We start from the raw sequence: 18,724 nt of genomic DNA on the forward strand, positions 1-18,724 counted from the left end.
GCACTTTTTTTTACAATAGTTTTAAAATGGAAGGTTCTTTGCAATAATAAGATCTCATGCATGGTTCTTCTGAGATTCCTCATTTTTTTTCCTTTAAATTAAAAAAAATGTTTGGTTTTATCTTTCTTTGTTTCTTATCAACACATTTTGTTTTTACCTCAACTTTTAAATAGGGCACAAAAACAGTAGTGAAATTGTGTTTTTTTGGTATCTGTGGTAACTATTAAATTTTGATACAACCATCATTTTTAACTTGTTTATAGTAAAGTTTGAGTTGATAAAGACCAAGGATTCTAGAAAATGCTCAAGTGATATCCTCCTATGCATTGCATGAAGTGATTGCCTTGCAAATGACAGACTTGGGTTCAAATCCCCAACGTCTTATATTGTCCCCTAAATACCACCAGGAGTGAGTCCTGAGTGCAGAATCAGGAGTGACCTCTGAACACTGCCAGTTATGGGCCTCGTCCACTGCCCCAAAATAGTGAACAATAAAACAACACCAACAAAATAGCTCTATACATCATTAAAAGTTGTAACTGGCATGTTGTACGTTTAACTTTTTTTTAATTCTAATGCTGTTGGTTTTAGAGTAATAATTTGGGGGGGGGGGTTGGGTAACACCAGGCAGTGCTCAGGGGTTACTCCTGGCTTCATGCTCAGAAATCGCTACTGGCAGGGACGGGAGACCATATAGGATGCTGGGATTTGAACCAATGACCTTCTGCATGAAAGGCAAATGCCTTACCTCCATGCCATCTCTCCGGCCCCATAGAGTAATAATACCTTTTTTGTTTTGTTTTGAATTTGGGCCACACCCATTTGACGCTCAGGGGTTACTCTTGGCTATGCGCTCAGAAATCACCCCCGGCAAGGCAGACACCTCACCTCCAGCGCCACCTTCCCGGCCCCGAGTAATAATATCTTAACTGCTGTCAATATTGTGTTTTTCTGTTAGTCTTATAAATTATTGCATTATATTAATACTTTGGAAGCACTTTCAGCAGTTAAACCGCCACCCACACCTACCTCTGTTTTGGGGTCACACCTAGATGCTCAGAACTTATTCCTGACAGTGCTCAATGGATCAAAAACTCATTTTTATGAAAATTGTAATTCAGTCTTAAATTCTTTTATTCTATGGTCAGCTCTTCTAGTACACTTCTAAAATTTAGTAAAACCTTTTCTTTATACACTTAAGTTTTTTTTACCACTTCTTTTTGAACAGTATAGTTACTTTTACTCTTTGTGAGGTGTCATTGTTGGGACACACCCTGCAGTGCTCAGGTCATGACTTGCTCTGTGCTCAAGGTTTGCTTTTGATATATGATATTTGGGATTAGTTGCATGCAAAGCAAACACTTAAAGTTCTTTATTCCAGTGGCCCCAGAAAAATACCTTTTCAATAGTACTTTTTTGTGGGGGGTGTTAGTGCTTAGGGGCTACTTCTGCCATTGTGTTAAGAAATTGTTCCTGGCAGACTCAGAGGATCATAAGGATGCCGGGAATCAAATCAGGTCCTCTGCATGCAAAAGGCAAAATGCCCTACCACTTGTGCAATCTCTCTGGTCCATACACTTTGCATTGTTGAGTCATGTTAAGGCAATATTGTTTGTTTGTTTTTTTTGTTTGTTTGTTTTTTCAGGCCACACCCGTTTGATGCTCAAGGGTTAATCCTGGCTAAACCCTCAGAAATTGCCCCTGGCTTGGGACCATATGGGACGCTGGGGGATGGGGGATCGAACCATGGTCCTTCCTTGGCTACCGCTTGCAAGGCAAACCTTACCTCTAGCGCCACCTCGCTGGTCCCAAGGCAATATTGTTTGTTGAAATGTAGTTACAAATCACTTTTACTAATAAGTAAAAGTCACCTTTTTTGGGGGGGGGGGGGAATCACACTCGGCCACGCTCAGGGGCTAGTCCTGGCTCCTGACAGGCTCAGGGGACCATATGGATGTCGGGACTCGAACCACTGACCTTCTGCATGCAAGGCAAATGCCTTAGCTCCATGCTATCTCTCTGGCCCCAAAAGTCACTTTTAATAACTGTGTTTTCTGGGAACACAATTACATATTTTAACAAACCCTGGAAGTTCCTTTTCTTACAAGGCAAATGCCTACCTCCATGCTATCTCTCTGGCCCCAAAAGTCACTTTTACTGTGTTTTCTGGGAACACAATTACATATTTTAACAAACCCTGGAAGTTTCTTTTCTTACGAGGGAGTATAGCTCTGTTGTTTGAAAGACAACAATTTACATATAAGATTTTTAATACCCTCCTCCATTTCTTTTGGTTTCATTTATAGGAAGTAGAACAACTAAGAATGGAACGCCTACAGATTGATGAACAGCTACGACAGATTGGTATGGGTTTCAGACCTTCTTCCACCAGAGGGCCTGAAAAAGAGAAAGGATATGCCACTGATGAAAGTACCGTCTCTTCTGTACAAGGTTCTAGGTCTTATAGTGGAAGAGGCAGAGGTCGTCGGGGCCCTAATTACACCTCCGGTTATGGTAAAAAGCAAACATTTTTTCATAGTTCTAGTTCAGCTCATATGTTTATTATTCATGTGTTTAATTTTATCTAGTTCACTCTTGATTCTGAAGATAGAAGAAAGTTCTAAGATTGTATGTCTTAAAAGGCTAATTTTTATGTAGGTCTGTATACGTATGTATTTGTTAAGGTGGTAATGATGGTCATGCTTCTTTGAGAAACTTCTTTTATAGATATTTCCTTCGTACAGTTGCATTTAGTTAGCCATAAAAAGCTAGTGATAGTAGGGATATAGGTCCTCTTACCATTTTAGGAAAAAATGTAGTAATCGTTTGCAGATGCTAAATCTAAACTAATTTTTAAAAAGTACTTTTATTTTTTTAATACTTTATTTATTGATTGATTGATCAGTTTCTAGGTCACACCCAGCAGTGCTCAGGGGTTACTCCTGGCTCTGCACTCAGGCTGGGGAACTATAAGCATGCCATGCAGGGAATTGAACCGGGCTCTTCTCGGGTCTGCACATGCAAAGCAAACACCCTACCGCTGTGCTATCTTTCTGGCTGCCCCCTCAAAAGAAAAGAACTTTGAAAAAATTTTAGATAAACTTTTATGTATGTAAAATATTTTGAAATGAGGATTTTGAAACTAGAACCTAATATTTTTTAAGTCAATCTTTTATAAAAAAAATCTTTAATTGAGTCACTTGTGATCTACATTTAGAGTTATTTATGATTGAGTTTTAGTCATACTTTATAAATGAATATGTGGATGGATAGTGTCCTTTCTATTAGGAAGGGTGGACTGTTGATGGTTATATCAATAGTCTCAGATTTGGAGTTACACTATATTTTTACATTTGGACTTGGATTTTAGCAGTGATCAGACTTTTGGGGGGGGCACACCCATTGACGCTCAGGGTTATTCCTGGCTATGCGCTTAGAAATCGCTCCTGGCTTGGGGTGCCATATGGGGCGCTGAGGATCAAGCCACTTTCTGTCTTGGGTCAGCCATGTGCATAGCAAATGCCCTATGGCTGCTCCATTGCTCTGTCCCCAACAGTGATATGATGATGATTATTATCATTATTTTTTGTTTTTGTTTTTTGGGTCACACCCAGCAGCGCTCAGGGGTTACTCCTGGCTCCAGGCTCAGAAATCGCTCCTGGCAGGCCCAGGGACCTTATGGGATGCGGGAATTTGAACCAATGACCTTCTGCATGAAAGGCAAACTGCCTTCCTCCATGCTATTTCTCTGGCCCCAGTGATAAGATTTGTATCATACCTTGTTTTCTATTTTTTCTTTCCTGTCCTGCCCTTTTTCTATATTTAGGAAAAATCAAAATATATGAAAACTTAGTGTGTTTTCATATAGTGTGCATATAGTGAAGCTATAGTGTGCAGATTCCACATCTAGATTTTATGGTTGATCATCTAAAAATGGAAGTTTTATAACTTGTACCAATTTTCACTTGTTAACAGTTTGGAAAATAATTATCCTTTTTCATATATATTTAATTTTTTTTAAGTAGTGAAAGTTAACCTTGTACTGAAATTGAAAAGCAGAATTAATGCTTATGTGAAGTACTGAGGATTATAAATTAACTGTATTTTGAAAATATATATTAATCTAAAAGATAATGAACCTGTATTTAAGTACATACTCAGTGGTTTTAGAGATACAAATTACTGTGCCTGTCAAGTTTGGATTCTTTATTTGTTTTCTTTTGTTTTGGGTTATTTGGGCCATATCCTTTGGTGCTCAGGGGTTACTCCTGGATCTGTGCTCAGAAATTGCTCCTGGCAGCCTCAGAGACCATATGGGATGCTGGGGATCAAATCTGGGTCTGTCCCTGGTTGTTAGTGTGCAAAGCAAATGCCCTTCTGCTGTGCTATCACTCTGGCCCAAGTTTGTTTGTTTGGTAAATTTATTGACATATATAAGATTTTCTGTGTTTCCTTTTTTTGGTTTGAGTTTTTGTTAATTTTGGGGGGCTATACCTCATGATGCTCAGGGTTATTTCTTGCTCTGCAGCCAGGAATCATGGGGTTGGGGGTCACCATATGCAGTGCTGGAGATCAAACCCTGATCAGTTGCATGCAAGTCTACATATCTCCTATCTGTTATACTATTGCTCCGGTCTTTATTGAAGTATTTTATAAGCCTTTGTGAAGTTCACTTATTAATGTAAGGTCACTTTGGCAAATGATTTTGACAAAAAAAATAGGTGATAAATTTGTGTCACTGAGGGTGGTGGGAAAAGTATACATTGAAAAATACTAAATTGTTCACAGTAGATGGCACTCAACTCTAAATCATTGTAGAATATAACACCTCTTAAAAATAACTTTTGAATAAAATAATTGAATTTAACTATATAAATGCCTATATGTACACCATATTAGAAGGATTTTTTTGTGTTTTATTTTTAGTATTGAGGATTGAACTAAAGGCCCTCACGAATGCAGTGCAAGCATTGCACCTGGTATACATTCCTAGGTCCAACAGAAGGTTTTAACTGGTAGCTGTGTGAGAAATTTCTGATGTTGATAGGTTTTGAAACAATAGATATTTGAGTTGAATTGGCAGAATTAATGGCACTAAAGTGTCTTATAAATGGATGCATGTTGGGCTTGGTAAAGATATTTTGAGTATTTGGTACATGTGATCATTCAGAGGATATGGTACCATCTTTGTGAGAGGATTTTACAAATTTTAGAATGAGGAAAAATCAAATTAAAATTTCATTGAGGTACTGGGTGGGGTAGTACACATATGGCGCTTTCCTTGCCACTTGGCTAATTTGGTTCCAGCCACATGTCATCTAATTACAGCCAGGGTTACTCCTGAACACCTGTTTGTGACCCAAATTCCTCCTTACCTACCATGCTTCATAAAATGTTATTTCAAAAGCAGGTCCTTCATTTGTTAATAAAATTGGATCCATTTGGCTTAGTTTTGTTAATTTTTGGATTCACGGCTGAGCTCTAGGCTGGCACTTGGATATCTTTTGGTAGTGTTTAGGTACCATGTTTGTGATGTGAACCATCAAACCCAGGACTCCAGAACAGTTACTCCAGCTCTTTGAATTCTTTCCCATTACTGAGAAAATTTGGGAGGAGATACACCCAGCCTTGTTTTGGAGTACTCTGATCTATTCAGGAATCACTTTTCCTGGTGCTTGGGGATGTTGGGAATTTAATCCAGGTCAAAGAACAAGGTCCTTAACTGCTGAACTCTGCCCCAGTCCCTCTAACCCTCACCCTCCCCACAATTAATTTTTTTATGGGGAGGTCACACCCAGCAGCGCGCTCAGGGCTTACTCCTGGCTTTATGCTCAGAAATTGCCCCTGGCAGGCTCGGGGGACCTTATGGGATGCCGGGATTCCAACCACTGTCCTGCACGAAAGGCAAACGCTCTACCTCCATGCTATTCTCCACCCCCCAATTATTTTTTAAAGCTTACTGTCTTTTTAATTAAAAGCATGGACTGTTCTTCAAAATTAGGAGTTTGTATGGTCGAAATAATTCCTGTTTTTGTTTCTATTGCTGGTGTAAGAAATTATTAATTTAGTGTTCTGAAAAGTGATTGTTCTAATGTTAATTTAAAGTTAAGAAACCTGATTGGAAACTTGTCTCAAACTTAAAAAGTTAGCAGCATATTGTGATTTTCCTTTCTGGAGACTTGTTTGGAGGGTTAGATATGCCTCCAAGAGTTGCTCAAGAGATCAGGATTCCCCTCCCAGTTATCATTGCTAGATTCCTTGTGGTCTCTGGGGGTGGTGGTGATGGTATCATAATAGATCTATGTCTGGGAACCATGTAAGATGAGATCTCTCATGTACTCTGTCCAGTCCTTTTTTTGTAGACTTAGGGAGAATTTGTTCTCTTCAAATTTTCGTTTCCTGGTCCTAGCATTTCCCATTTCTCTCTGTCTCTGTCTGTCTGTCTGTCTGTCTGTCTGTCTGTCTGCCTGTCTGTCTGTCTGTCTGTCTGTCTGTCTGTCTGTCTGTCTGTCTGTCTGTCTGTCTCTCCACACACACACAGTGTTTATTTCTCTGATTCTTTGCAGTTGGAAAAGTGTTTTCACTATGATTTTTAAGCTGCAGAAATATTTGACCTTTCTAATGATTCTCATTCAGAAACCCATGTAGTGTGATAATCTTCCACCTCAGTATCCTTAACTTTAATCATTTGTAAAGTTATTTTACCATCATAAATATTTAAATGGCTTACTTTCTATAAACAAGCACTGGTCAGCTCACTTGCCCCTATTGTTTTTTACTTGAATATCTGTCTTATAACTGGTGAAATCTATCATTTAAACCAGTGTTCTCCAAAGTGTGCTGATAGCTATCTCATGAGGGCTATTGAAATGATCTTGAAAAGGGACAATAGCCTTGGGTGCTACTGTTGGCTGTGCTTTTGAAGCTTACACATATAATCTCTAGAGGGGGTGCGGTGTTTTCTCACCTATCCAATTTAGAAAGTCTGACTTAAATATGCCTTTTAATATCTTAAGTACTGGATTTAGATTGAAGGAGTAATTTTCTTGCTGTGACAGTTAAAAGCTACAGTTTCTAAAGAGAATTCATCATGAACTTCTGTGAACGTCTTTAAATATAAGCCATACTTCTGCCTTCTGATTTTGGTAAATACGCTCAGGCAGGATATAGGTTTGTAAGTAAATAGTTCATTAAGAGCACGTGTGTGTGATTGTGTGCAAACTTTTGTGCATGTATGATAGCCCAGAGGTTAAATCTTGGCTCATCCATCTAAGACCTAAAGATTTATCTCTGCATGAAAACAGTAACTTGTCCTTATTCTAGCAGAATATAATATCAACTAATTATTTTTTACTTGTTTTGGAGAACACTCTGGGGAGTTAATTTTCTGATTCCATTCTTTGCTATTTCATTTGTTTTGGGGCTACACCTGGCAATGCTCTGGAGTTACTCCTAACACAGTGTAATAGGATTGCTTATAGCAGTGTTCGAGGGCTATGTGGTGTTGGGATGAAACCTCAGGTGCATACCTGTTGAGCTATTTCTCAGACCTAAGAAAAATAGTATTTTAATCAAGTATAGTTCTCACCAGTTAATCTGTGCTATGATCATATTGTTTAACTATAGTTATATCCTCTCCCAAAAAGGTACATTGCAGAATTATCTTTTTAAATGAATAGATGCTGGTAGGCTCACTTCTTGGAAAAAAATACATTTTAGGGACTTTCTCAGAGAAGTTCAGTAGTCTGGGGGACCCATCCCTGTGATTTACTATTGGTGATTGTGGACAGCCTGTTTTAGCAAGGATAGAACTTAGGATCTCTTTCTGTGTAAAGCATGGGTTCTATCTCTATATCTCCCTGAACAGTATTACAGGCTTTTATAGAATTTTTTGCTGCATTTAAATTTTTAAATGATAGTCATTAGAACATTGGTCATTGTATTGCTAGAAATGATAAATACATTTTATCTTTACCTTTCATTGTTATTGTTATGATTGGGAAAATTAAACATTTGGTTGCAATAGTATTGGGATCACACATTGTTGTGTAGAGATCCAAAATGGCAGATGCCACTTAGCCTGTGACTGGTGCTCCAGAGTTGAATTCTCAAAAATGATGCACCATTATCTTTGGCTCCTATAAACATTTATTTTATTTAATGTGATTATTCTTATTTTTGTGGAGTGCACCTATATTGCTTTGAGGAGGTTCTTCCCTTCAAGGAAGTGCTGAGGGATCCATTCAGTGCTGGTATTGAGCCTGGGATATGCAAATTATTATAGTCTAGCTACAAACTTTATTTTTCTATTTGCCTTTGGGACCACAACATGTGCTCAGGACTTACTTCTGGCTCTGTTTAGGATCACTCTTGGAAGTACTAAGGGAACCAAATGTAGTACCAGGAGTTAATTTGAATCTGCTGTGTGTCAGGCAAGCATGTAAGCCTGTATACAAGCTCTCAGAACCCTCATCTTCCCAGTCTACAAACTTTTAAAATCATAATGAACATTGCTATATACTACTGATAGGTCAAATTTTCTTTTTAGGGTAATTTTAAAACATCCAGTAACTTCGAAATTAGACTCTTAAGACTTTGCTGTGGGCCAGAGCTACATACAGTAGTACAGGGGATAAGCTTCTTACCTTGTACATGACGACCAACCTGGTTTTGATCCCCAACATCCCATGTGGTCCACCAAGCCCTGCAAGAGTGATCACTGATCGCTGAGTCAAGTTTAAGCTCTGAGCATTGTTGGGTTTGGCTCAAACAGAAGAAAACAAAACAGCTACTTACTATGTGTGTTATGTACATATAATAAAAGAGAATCAGTTTATGAAAAATATTGCTGTTTGGGGGTGTGGTTCAATGGAGGTAAAGTATAGCCTCACAGCATCTGAGAGGTATTAGATTTGGGTTCTGGTACCAACCCTCACTCCCTCCCCCGCCCCCAAATGAAACTATTTTAAGAGATAATAAAATGCAGAAAAGTTGCTCACTAATCTGAAATGCTATTGGAATATAGTAAACAATTTTTATAAATATAAGATTTACTTTTAAATATTGGACATGGTTATTTTTTACTATATTAGTTTATATTAAAATCAAATTCAGGGAAAAGTTCTTAATTTCCCATGTTAAGTACATTTTTAATAGTGTATCTGCAATGCTTCATGTTTTCTGAAATGATCCATTGACTGTTTCTGTACATGAAACAGTTCCATTTTTAACCTGACTAAATCTTTGTCTTTGGTATAATAATACTTAGTTACGTTTTATATAAGTTTTTTTAGGGGGTGGGTGAGTTATACTCAGGGATGTCCAGGGAATCACTTCTGAAAAGTCTGAGGGCCATGTTAGGTGCCTGTAATCGAACCCCAGTCAGCCACATGCAAAATGCAAGACACAAGTAACTTAACCTGCTGTACTATTTCTTTGTCTCTGTATTTCTTAGTTTTAATGAATTTCAGTATAATTAGCTTTGTTAAATCTTACAAGCAGCCAGTCCTTTTTAAATAGAATATAATTGGCATATGTTCTCTTTCTCAAGGTACAAATTCTGAGCTGTCTAACCCCTCTGAAACAGAATCTGAACGTAAAGATGAGCTGAGTGATTGGTCATTGGCAGGAGAAGATGATCGAGAGAGCCGACATCAGCGTGACAGCAGGAGACGCCCAGGTGGAAGAGGCAGAAGTGTTTCTGGGGGTCGAGGTCGTGGTGGACCACGTGGTGGCAAATCCTCCATCAGTTCCGGTAGTCTTTTATATACTATGTCACATCCTGTCTTCGTAAACAATATAACTTTATATAAGTTCTTTTGGAAGTATTTTCCAGTTAGGAAAACAGAATATAGCAATGTAAGGAAAAGCTGTGTAGAATTTTCTCGAAGTTTTGTTTTCAAGTTAGAGAAACTGAATTTGGCATGGTACATGGCATGTACATGGTGATGGTTAGATGTATGCTTATGCCTTTAGTTTTGGAGGTGAATGTTTATGCATTTAGGAAGGAACTCCCAACCCCTGAATAGCATATTTGGGTTATATGTTTTTGTTTTTCAAATTCAGAAACTTTATAATAATGTATGTATATCTAAAATGTGGAAGATGAGCTGAAAAGCATTCTTTGCTATATTAATGTATTGCTTGGGAAATGGGGTAATTTGTAAGGTAACCTGTTAAATTTTAATGTTCGAGCAATAGAACTTTGAAGAGGAGGATTTAGCTAGATTTTAAGTATGAAAAAAATTTTAACTTAAGATTTGGAAAACTTTAAATGATCTTTATGTGGAGTCATAGTTGCTAGAATGTTCTTTAATAGGCTGGAGTGTGTGGGCGGAATGATTGTGAAGATATGTGGACTAGATCATAATAAGCTTGAATCTTTAACATTTATACCACCCTAACCATTCAGGCAGTTTACATAGCATTAAAAATTAGATGACATATATACACATATAGTTCTATAACAGTTGTGCTTAGAAATTACAAAAGGTACTCTAGTTTTATTAATATTTTTTGAGTTTTAAGTTTTTAGTTAGACTATTTTAAGGAAGTAGTTTTTATAATTCAGTCTATTCCTCACTGTTACTTGGGCTTATAAAGGTATAATATGCTGGTTTGCAAAATAATGTACTTTACCTAGTGTTTATAATTAATGGATAAACTTAGTGTCTTTTGTAAAGATGCTAGCTTGCTAACTGATACCAAAGGAAACTTAGGAAAAATCGTGATTAGGTGAATTTCTTCTATAATTTGATTGGTGGATGCAATAAATGCACATAGGTAAGATGGTTTTTTCTTACGGATTATATCTAAAAACTTTTCCTTTTCCACTCTCACCCCACCTTATCCCACCTTCACTCTTTGTTTCTGGAGATGGGAATACTAGTCAGCATTCATTTATGCATTTTCCCATAATCAGTTTCACCCTTTTTTAGTTTGCTTTCTTTTTTACAGATTTGTTTTGATACTTGTTCATAGAAACATTTTTAAATTGTCAACTACAGGTGTTGAGTATTATTTGCAAGTAACCCTTTAATTAGCACAAAGATACAACAATCACTTTGAATTCAGCAAAGGAACAAAGCCATTTATTATTTCTTTTGAATCAGAAATTTCTGTTGAATAGTTCTACTCTGAATGTCAGAATTAAGATGTAATAATAAATTTTCTAATATCTTCAAAAGTACTTGAAAAGAAATAGTATCTTAATTTTTTATCACCATTAATATTTTTATTATATAGATAAATACGACATAGAAGACACTATTTTACAATTTAGTTTGGGATTAAAGTTTATCAAAATAGTGAGACATTTTATTTGAAGCATTGATTGGCAATTATTGGAGTTTATCATTAATTTGGTATATCTCAGTATAGATCAGAATGGTACCAGATACTGCAGCTCTCTTAAACAAATATTTCTTGCCTCTGACATGCATATAGTGCTCAAAGATCCAGACAGCAATCCATACAGCTTACTTGATAATACCGAATCAGATCAGACTGCAGACACTGATGCCAGCGAATCCCATCATAGTACTAACCGTCGTAGGCGGTCTCGTAGACGAAGGACTGATGAAGATGCTGTTCTGATGGATGGAATGACTGAATCTGATACAGCTTCGGTTAATGAAAACGGGCTAGGTATGTAAGCATTTGGGGAAAGATACTGGGGAAAAAATTGCATTAAATGTGCAGATCCCAAATAGAATTTTTTCAGTGTTTATTTCAAAGCAGATAGCTTTGTTTTTGTCTTAAAATGTTTATTTTTCTAAATTTGTTTAGAAAATTATATGAAACCGACAGTTTTATAAAAGTGCCCTTTGATGCCATTAAAGTAGTACAGTTACTGTAACTACGAGGTATGCTCTTAATTTTGTACAGAATCTGGCATCTTAAGAATGGATCTTTAAAAAAAAAGAATGAATCTTTTAAGAGCTTTTTAAAAAAATTAATAAAATAACAAAAGTGAAGGTGTGTATTTTGAAGAAGCATTATCAAAGGGCTAAATGTTTGTTAATTTTGGTAAATCTAAACTTTATCATTTTGTGGTAATCTAAATTTTTGAATTTGATTTAAATCCTTCGTTTCCTTGTAAGAGTTCTATTTTAAAAATTTTATTTGGAACATTTAAATCTACAGAAGTCTGATTTTTGTCAGTAATTTAATCTTCCTATTAAAAGTTTTGTCTTTTAAATCTTTAATGGAAAGAAGTTTCTTGGTTTTGTTTATTTTGGTGTTTTTTTTTCCTTTTCTTCTTCTTTTTTTTTTTTTTTTTGTCAGACTAGTTCATGGTAAACTTTGCAATTACAGATGATAGTGAAAAAAAACCCCAGCGACGCAATCGTAGCCGCAGGCGTCGTTTCAGGGGTCAGGCAGAAGATAGACAGCCAGGTAACTTCAGTGGACCTATTCACAGCACCAGGTCACAAGCATGAAAATGTCATGTGTCTACTTTCTAAATATATTGTACTTACATGTACACATGTGTGCGTAGACATTCAAGATGTGCATTTCATAAATTGTTTACTCAACTAATAAGACTAGTCAAGAGAATGCATTCTTTACACCTTAAATGTTTCATAACCTGTCTAATCAAACTAATACTGTGTCTCAAAAAAAATTTTTTTTAAAACATGGGAATACTGTGGAGAAGACCACTGTTTTGTCTAGTTGGCAGAATCTTCACATTTGTGATAACGCCTGCTATTTCAGGGACTTGGTTACAGGCTGTGGTTGAGGTTAATTGGCAGAATTGGGCAGATTTTGCATGGTGTCTGGTAACAATACCTGGATTCAGCACCTCATTTTTGTGGGAACTGTAATATCCAGTTTTAAAAAAAAAAGTATAAAAGAGATATATACTTGAAGTGTCTTCCTAATAAGAGGAATGCATGTTATGTTTTTTGTTTATTGTGTGATTTCTTTTCACGTACACCTACTAACTATTCAAATTAATAATACTTAGTTCTAGGATGTTACTTCAAGTAGTCATACGTTTTACTGACTTAAACGAAAAATGTTTGCTGTGTCTATTATTTTGAACATGATTCCTTTCTTGTATACAGAGAATTACATATATGTTCACAGTGAAGAAATTGTGTGCACCAGAAATAAACCCCTTTTGAACTAATTTTGCACTCTTTACAAAAGAAATTCTTTCATGTGTCACCCCCAAATAATTTCTTTTACCATTAGTGTTTTAAGTTTAGTGTGTTTAGAGCTATTTGGGAATACTAAAGGTATTAGTTTTTAATTTGAGGGGGAGGAGTGTTTCTATTTTAATGGGAGTTGTGATTTAAAAGAAATGAAAATTGTCAAAGTTTTCAGTAAATATTTTTCTCTTTTCCCTCTTTTAATAGTCCTAGAGATTTACCTTCAGATAGTTAATATATTTTCTGCTCATACTGTATAAATGTAAAAATAAAAGCACTCAGTGTGGACTTACTATAGAACAAATTTGAACATAACTTACTAGAAGGTAATATACTAAACAAGTTAATACACATAAAAAGGATAACAGTATTATAGGAGAGGCAAAGATTTCAGTACTGGGAGTTTGCAGTAGTTTGATAATGATTTGTATATTTCATGCCACATTCCTGTTTTTCTTTTCTTTTTCTGTGATTAATATTTTCCTTTCAGAGACTAATTTTCTTCATTAGACTATAAAAGTCCTATTGGCCCCCAACCCCTAGGGAACTAAAACCAGCCATCATTAACACTGATAGAATAAGAGTTAGAATAAGTATTTTGTTTTCTCCTTGCCAGTGACAGTAGGTTTTGGTAGTTGGGGGTGGGTGGGAAGACATCTATATTAATTAGCAACATTTCTTTTTTTTTTTTTTTGGTTTTTGGGCCACACCCTGTGACGCTCAGGGGTTACTCCTGGCTATGCGCTCAGAAGTTGCTCCTGGCTTCTTGGGGGACCATATGGGACGCCGGGGGATCGAACCGCGGTCCGTCCTAGGCTAGCGCAGGCAAGGCAGGAACCTTACGTCCAGCGCCACCGCCCGGCCCCAATTAGCAACATTTCTAAATATAGTCATTTGTTTTTATTTGCTCAAAAATTCTTGTTGACCTTAGTATCAAGTGAATATTAAATTTTACTTATTTAGAATGTGATAATACACTGGTGTCCAGTTAACCTCGACAGTTTAGATAAAATTAGAGTATAAATTATGCTACACAGATTGCCAGTATTTTTCCTTTGGATATTGTATTTGTTAATATTCCAAAGTGTATAAGGCTAGTTCTAAACAGGTGGGGGGGGCTGTTTTCTTTTTTATCTTTCTTTTTTTTTTGGAGTGAGGATATTACCTGTTCGTGCTAAGTGGCTGTTACCGAGTCAGTGCTTAGAGTCCATGTCAGGTCAGGGATGGAACTCTGGCTCAACTGTGCAAAGCATTGCACCTCAGCCCAGCCTTTTGAGCTGTCTCCCTGACTTAGGCTTTTCTTTGCCAGAATTTCCATGTTAGCTGGATAGTTTATCATTGAAGGCTGAAAGAATTGTATCAAAGGTTGGCCCAACTGATTCCTTCATAGAATGATTTGCTATGTATCTATATAATAACCTTTCCCAGTTTTGAAAATGATTAAATAATTTTAAACTTACTAAGATTTTTACTTGGAAGAGACAGTTTTAGACATGAAACATCTTTAGTCTGTATTCTGAAATAAGTTGTTTAAATGATTAATTTCCTAGGCCCTTAGAATTTCTTGACTCTTGTAATGTATTATCATGTTCATTCATGATTTAAGAAAAATGAATTAAAATATCTAGAATGTTTGAATTAAAATGACTTAAGCATTTGTTAAAATAATATGAACTAGTTTTCCCAGAAACTAATTTAAAAGTTTACTTGAGTTTTCATTCTTAACATAGTGAACTTGTTCTCATGATTTAAAGTAGCACTTTTTCACATAACCAGGGAATTTTATCAGTTTCTAATAGAAAATTAATTCTTCAGGGGCCAGAGTGATAGTACACTTAGGCACTTGTTTCATGTGTAGCCAACTCCAGTTTGATTCCCAGCAACCCTGAGGCTGCCAGGAATGATCCATGAGCACAAAGCCAGAAGTAAGCCTTGAGCAGTTACTACTGGGTATAGCCCCAAAACAAAGAATATTAATTGAGAGCGGGGATTAATTTGCTATTTCTTCAAGTCAGTGAATTCTGTATTGTAAGACCTCGAAGAGACTGGATAGTGGTATTAAATGAGGCCTCTCCAGAATATCTGTAGGTAGACCAAATAGCATTTGTTGTACTTGGGTGTATCGTAGTTGTTAGCTTGGGTGAATCTTTTTCAAATTGTATCACAAAGTCATCTCCCTAATCTCTTGCAAGCATACATCAATTCCCTAAAAATATTCGTAGAGTGAGCAGGGGGTCATTACTAAATTTTGCTACCCTTTTTCTACTACCACTGACCACATTTTTTAGGATACTCTCCTGTGTGCTCATAAACCCATAATGGCTTCTGGTGTGACATGTTTACAGAGCCATGAAATAACACTTAGCTTGTGTTTAAAAATATAACTACTTGAATAAAATCTCTTAAATCTTTGATAATTTTCGAATGGAATCATAACACTATGACTTGAAAAACCCTACCCCATAACTTCTAACTGCAAACATTGTTTGGGTTTTAAGTGCTGCATTTTCTGTTCTTGGATTGTGGGTATCTATGCCAACTTATCCCGCAATCACATATTCAACTAGAAGCAAATGGCTGGATACTTGTGAAAGAGGACTATAGTTTTCCTCAGTCTCCAGCTTAAAACCTTTTGTACTATCATTACTAAAACATGCATTTTTTTTAAGGCTTGTTTTTGGTGTTACCCAACTTAAATAATTCTTGAAATTGGGTAACCCTCCATCAATTTAAAAGTAAAATTTTCTTTATCCATAAATAAACGTTAGACATATTTTTTCAACACCTGTAATTTTTTTCTCATCTTTAACAGTCACAGTTGCAGATTATATTTCTAGAGCTGAGTCTCAGAGCAGACAAAGAAACCTCCCAAGGGAAACTTTGGCTAAAAACAAGAAAGAAATGGTAAGGAGAATTTAACCTGTAGGTTTTGGTTTTTTGTTATATTTTTGGTTTTTGTTTTTTAAATATGGTTTTATTTTATTTTCACTTAATGTACGATCACTCGTTTCCCCAACGAGAAAAATAATTTTAAGAGTACTCTTGATTTTGTTCTTTTCCCCTGGTAACTAAAAATATGCATGCATGAGCTGAATTTTTTTTTTTCACTTAGAAAGTTAAATAGCATATGTAAAAAAGATAATTCTACCCAGAGATAAAGACTTGCTTTGGGGAGCAGTAGGCTATATAAACCATTTTCAGTGATAGATTTAAGTTTCAGTTACTCTGTGCTGTAAGGGATTCAAGACATGAATACACAACGTGTAAAAGGTGAGTGAAGCAGGTGATTTTGATTTTCTTAGGTTATTAACTGCTTATATCATTTAGATGTGCTCTTCAGTGGTTAAAATGATAAAGTAGGCACAATTTTTAGCAGACAAGTTTAAGTTTTTCCTGTGGTTTAGGTATTGCTATTTGCAAGAAAAAAAAAAGGAATTGAGATTTGTTTCGAGTTTTTTAATCATTTAAATTCTTTTGAGTTATTGTGGTACATGAGCCTATAATTATTAGCTAATTAATGTTTATGTAGCCTTTTCTCCTCAGCAATAGATTTTGTTTATAATGAAGTTGAAAAAGCTGTTTCCCTTTGGCAGGCAAAAGATGTGATTGAAGAGCATGGTCCTTCAGAAAAGGCAATAAATGGCCCAACTAGTGCTTCTGGCGATGAAATTTCCAAGCTACAACGTACTCCAGGAGAAGAAAAGATAAATACCTTAAAAGAAGAAAACACTCAAGAAGCAGCAGTCCTGAATGGTGTTTCATAAACTGAAGAAGTTCCTAGTTTACAGTTCTTACATTACATTTTACAATAGTGCTTGTACAAGCTTGCCAAAGATAGAATATGGATCGCCAGTCTTTACATCGCACTTTCAGTTCCTCCATTTGGAATTCAGAAAGGGGAGGGATCCTGAAGAAATCATATGTTAAACATACTTTGACACCTACTGTGTTATAAAATATATCATCAGATGTGCCTTGAGAATAGTATATGTAACATTAAAAAAAGTTGCTGGCTATAGGAAATGTTATTTTGTTTTCAAAACATGGCAGAAATGGGGGGCGGTGGGTGGGGTGTGGGATCCCTAACGTAATATTCTTTATGAAAGCATTAGCTGCTTTTGTTACATTTTTAATAATATGCAACCACTTCTTCACCTGAGGAAAACTAGAATGAAATGCAGTCTAAAATATTTTGCACTGAACTGTAATTTCTTCATTAGTTTAGTCTGGAAACTGGTCTGTTTTAATGTGTTTGTTTTTTTTTTTTTTTTTTAAATGCTGTGTGTAGAGGAAAATCTGCAGACCACTGGAATACATTTGTTAAATTCTCATCTGCAGGGATACTGGGTGATATTGGCAGTGACTGTTCTACATTGAAGCTTTGTTTGGTTTATTTATTAAAGTGTACAGTATTTAAAAATCAAACACAGCTTTAGTTAAAACACTAAGGTGAATTAGTCATGTCCATTCAGACATAACCTGAACTACTGAAAGATCAATTTCCAGAAGGTTTATTCTGTATAAACTACATGTTAGTCTTCAGTAGGCTATCTTATCTTTCCTTTTTTTTTTCTTTTTCCTTTTTTTTTTTAATTTTGGTTGTTTGATGTGCAATATGTTTTTGTATGCAGGTAGTAAATAAACTTTGATCTTCCATATGCTGATTTTTAACTTTCTACTTTTTATAACAATTGTTACAAAGTAGTTGGAGCTACTTACAGGTCTAGAATAGTAGTAACCTGATGGCATTTTTAAAAGCATCTATAATTATAGATAGTATTATAATGCCACTTTATCAGTTGATTATTCAGTAATTAATTTTCTGAAATTATAGCACTTAGGCTTATAGATGAGCAGGGTTTATAATCTTAGGAAAGTCTTCATATAAAATTTCCAATGAATGGCAACTTCTGTAAGGATGAGGTATGAAATTTTACTTTTGCTTTGATTATTAAAATTTTTGTGAGCAGTTTTTCAAACAGGAATGGGCAGTTAACATGCTTTTTGGTTTTCAATTTTAAATATATGAATATTACTGAAAATTTTAATAGTTTAGTCATCAGATGACTATTTTAGGAAAGTAAACACATGAAACGTGTTTGAAACAGTACTATTTATGAACTTAGATGACTTAATTTTAGGAAAATAAACAAGCTATGTGCATTAGAAACTGGTACTGTATGAAACTAATAGGTCATAGCAAACAATTGTGACCTAAAGAGTTTAATGTAAACAACTAAGAATGATAGTCCTTTCTATTGGCTGACTTCTAGAGGGTTTTCTTTTTAATGTGTATAATTGCTTAATTTTGAATGCCTATAATTATGTGATCTTAATTTATGATTGAAGAATTCAGGGTAAAAATTTCTCTTAAGTTTGGGCCACACCCAGTGATGTTCAGGGTTACTTCTGGCTTCCTTCAGGAATTAGCCCTGGCAGGGCTCCATATAGTGTGTAGGAAATTAAATCCTAATTGGCTCTATGCAAGGGAAGTGCCCTACCTTCTATAGCCCCCTAGGTATAGTTTAAAATTAATTTTTGTCAGGTCAGTGTGAATGTTTGATATA

At 35.7% G+C, this 18,724-nt stretch overlaps 1 protein-coding gene across 6 annotated transcripts in view; it reads left to right on the plus strand.

Annotated features, from left to right (window-relative positions):
- FXR1 (FMR1 autosomal homolog 1) overlaps nucleotides 1-17,815 on the plus strand; it is a 67,662-nt gene extending 49,847 nt beyond the window's left edge. The window contains exons 12-18 of one of the 6 annotated variants that reach the window (XM_049775853.1): nucleotides 2,307-2,364; nucleotides 2,452-2,514; nucleotides 9,551-9,754; nucleotides 11,446-11,646; nucleotides 12,316-12,396; nucleotides 15,970-16,061; nucleotides 16,751-17,815. In XM_049775853.1, the coding sequence (XP_049631810.1) occupies nucleotides 2,307-2,364; nucleotides 2,452-2,514; nucleotides 9,551-9,754; nucleotides 11,446-11,646; nucleotides 12,316-12,396; nucleotides 15,970-16,061; nucleotides 16,751-16,921 (870 nt within the window). In that variant the 3' untranslated portion in view covers nucleotides 16,922-17,815. Of the gene's footprint in view, nucleotides 1-2,306; nucleotides 2,515-9,550; nucleotides 9,755-11,445; nucleotides 11,647-12,315; nucleotides 12,397-15,969; nucleotides 16,062-16,750 lie in introns of all 6 variants that reach the window. The other 5 variants (XM_049775850.1, XM_049775851.1, XM_049775848.1 and 2 more) reach the window with 5 other exon arrangements.
- The last annotated feature ends 909 nt before the right edge of the window (nucleotides 17,816-18,724 follow it).

The sequence above is a fragment of the Suncus etruscus genome, chromosome 6 (assembly GCF_024139225.1).
Source record: "Suncus etruscus isolate mSunEtr1 chromosome 6, mSunEtr1.pri.cur, whole genome shotgun sequence".
Classification (NCBI taxonomy): domain Eukaryota; kingdom Metazoa; phylum Chordata; class Mammalia; order Eulipotyphla; family Soricidae; genus Suncus; species Suncus etruscus.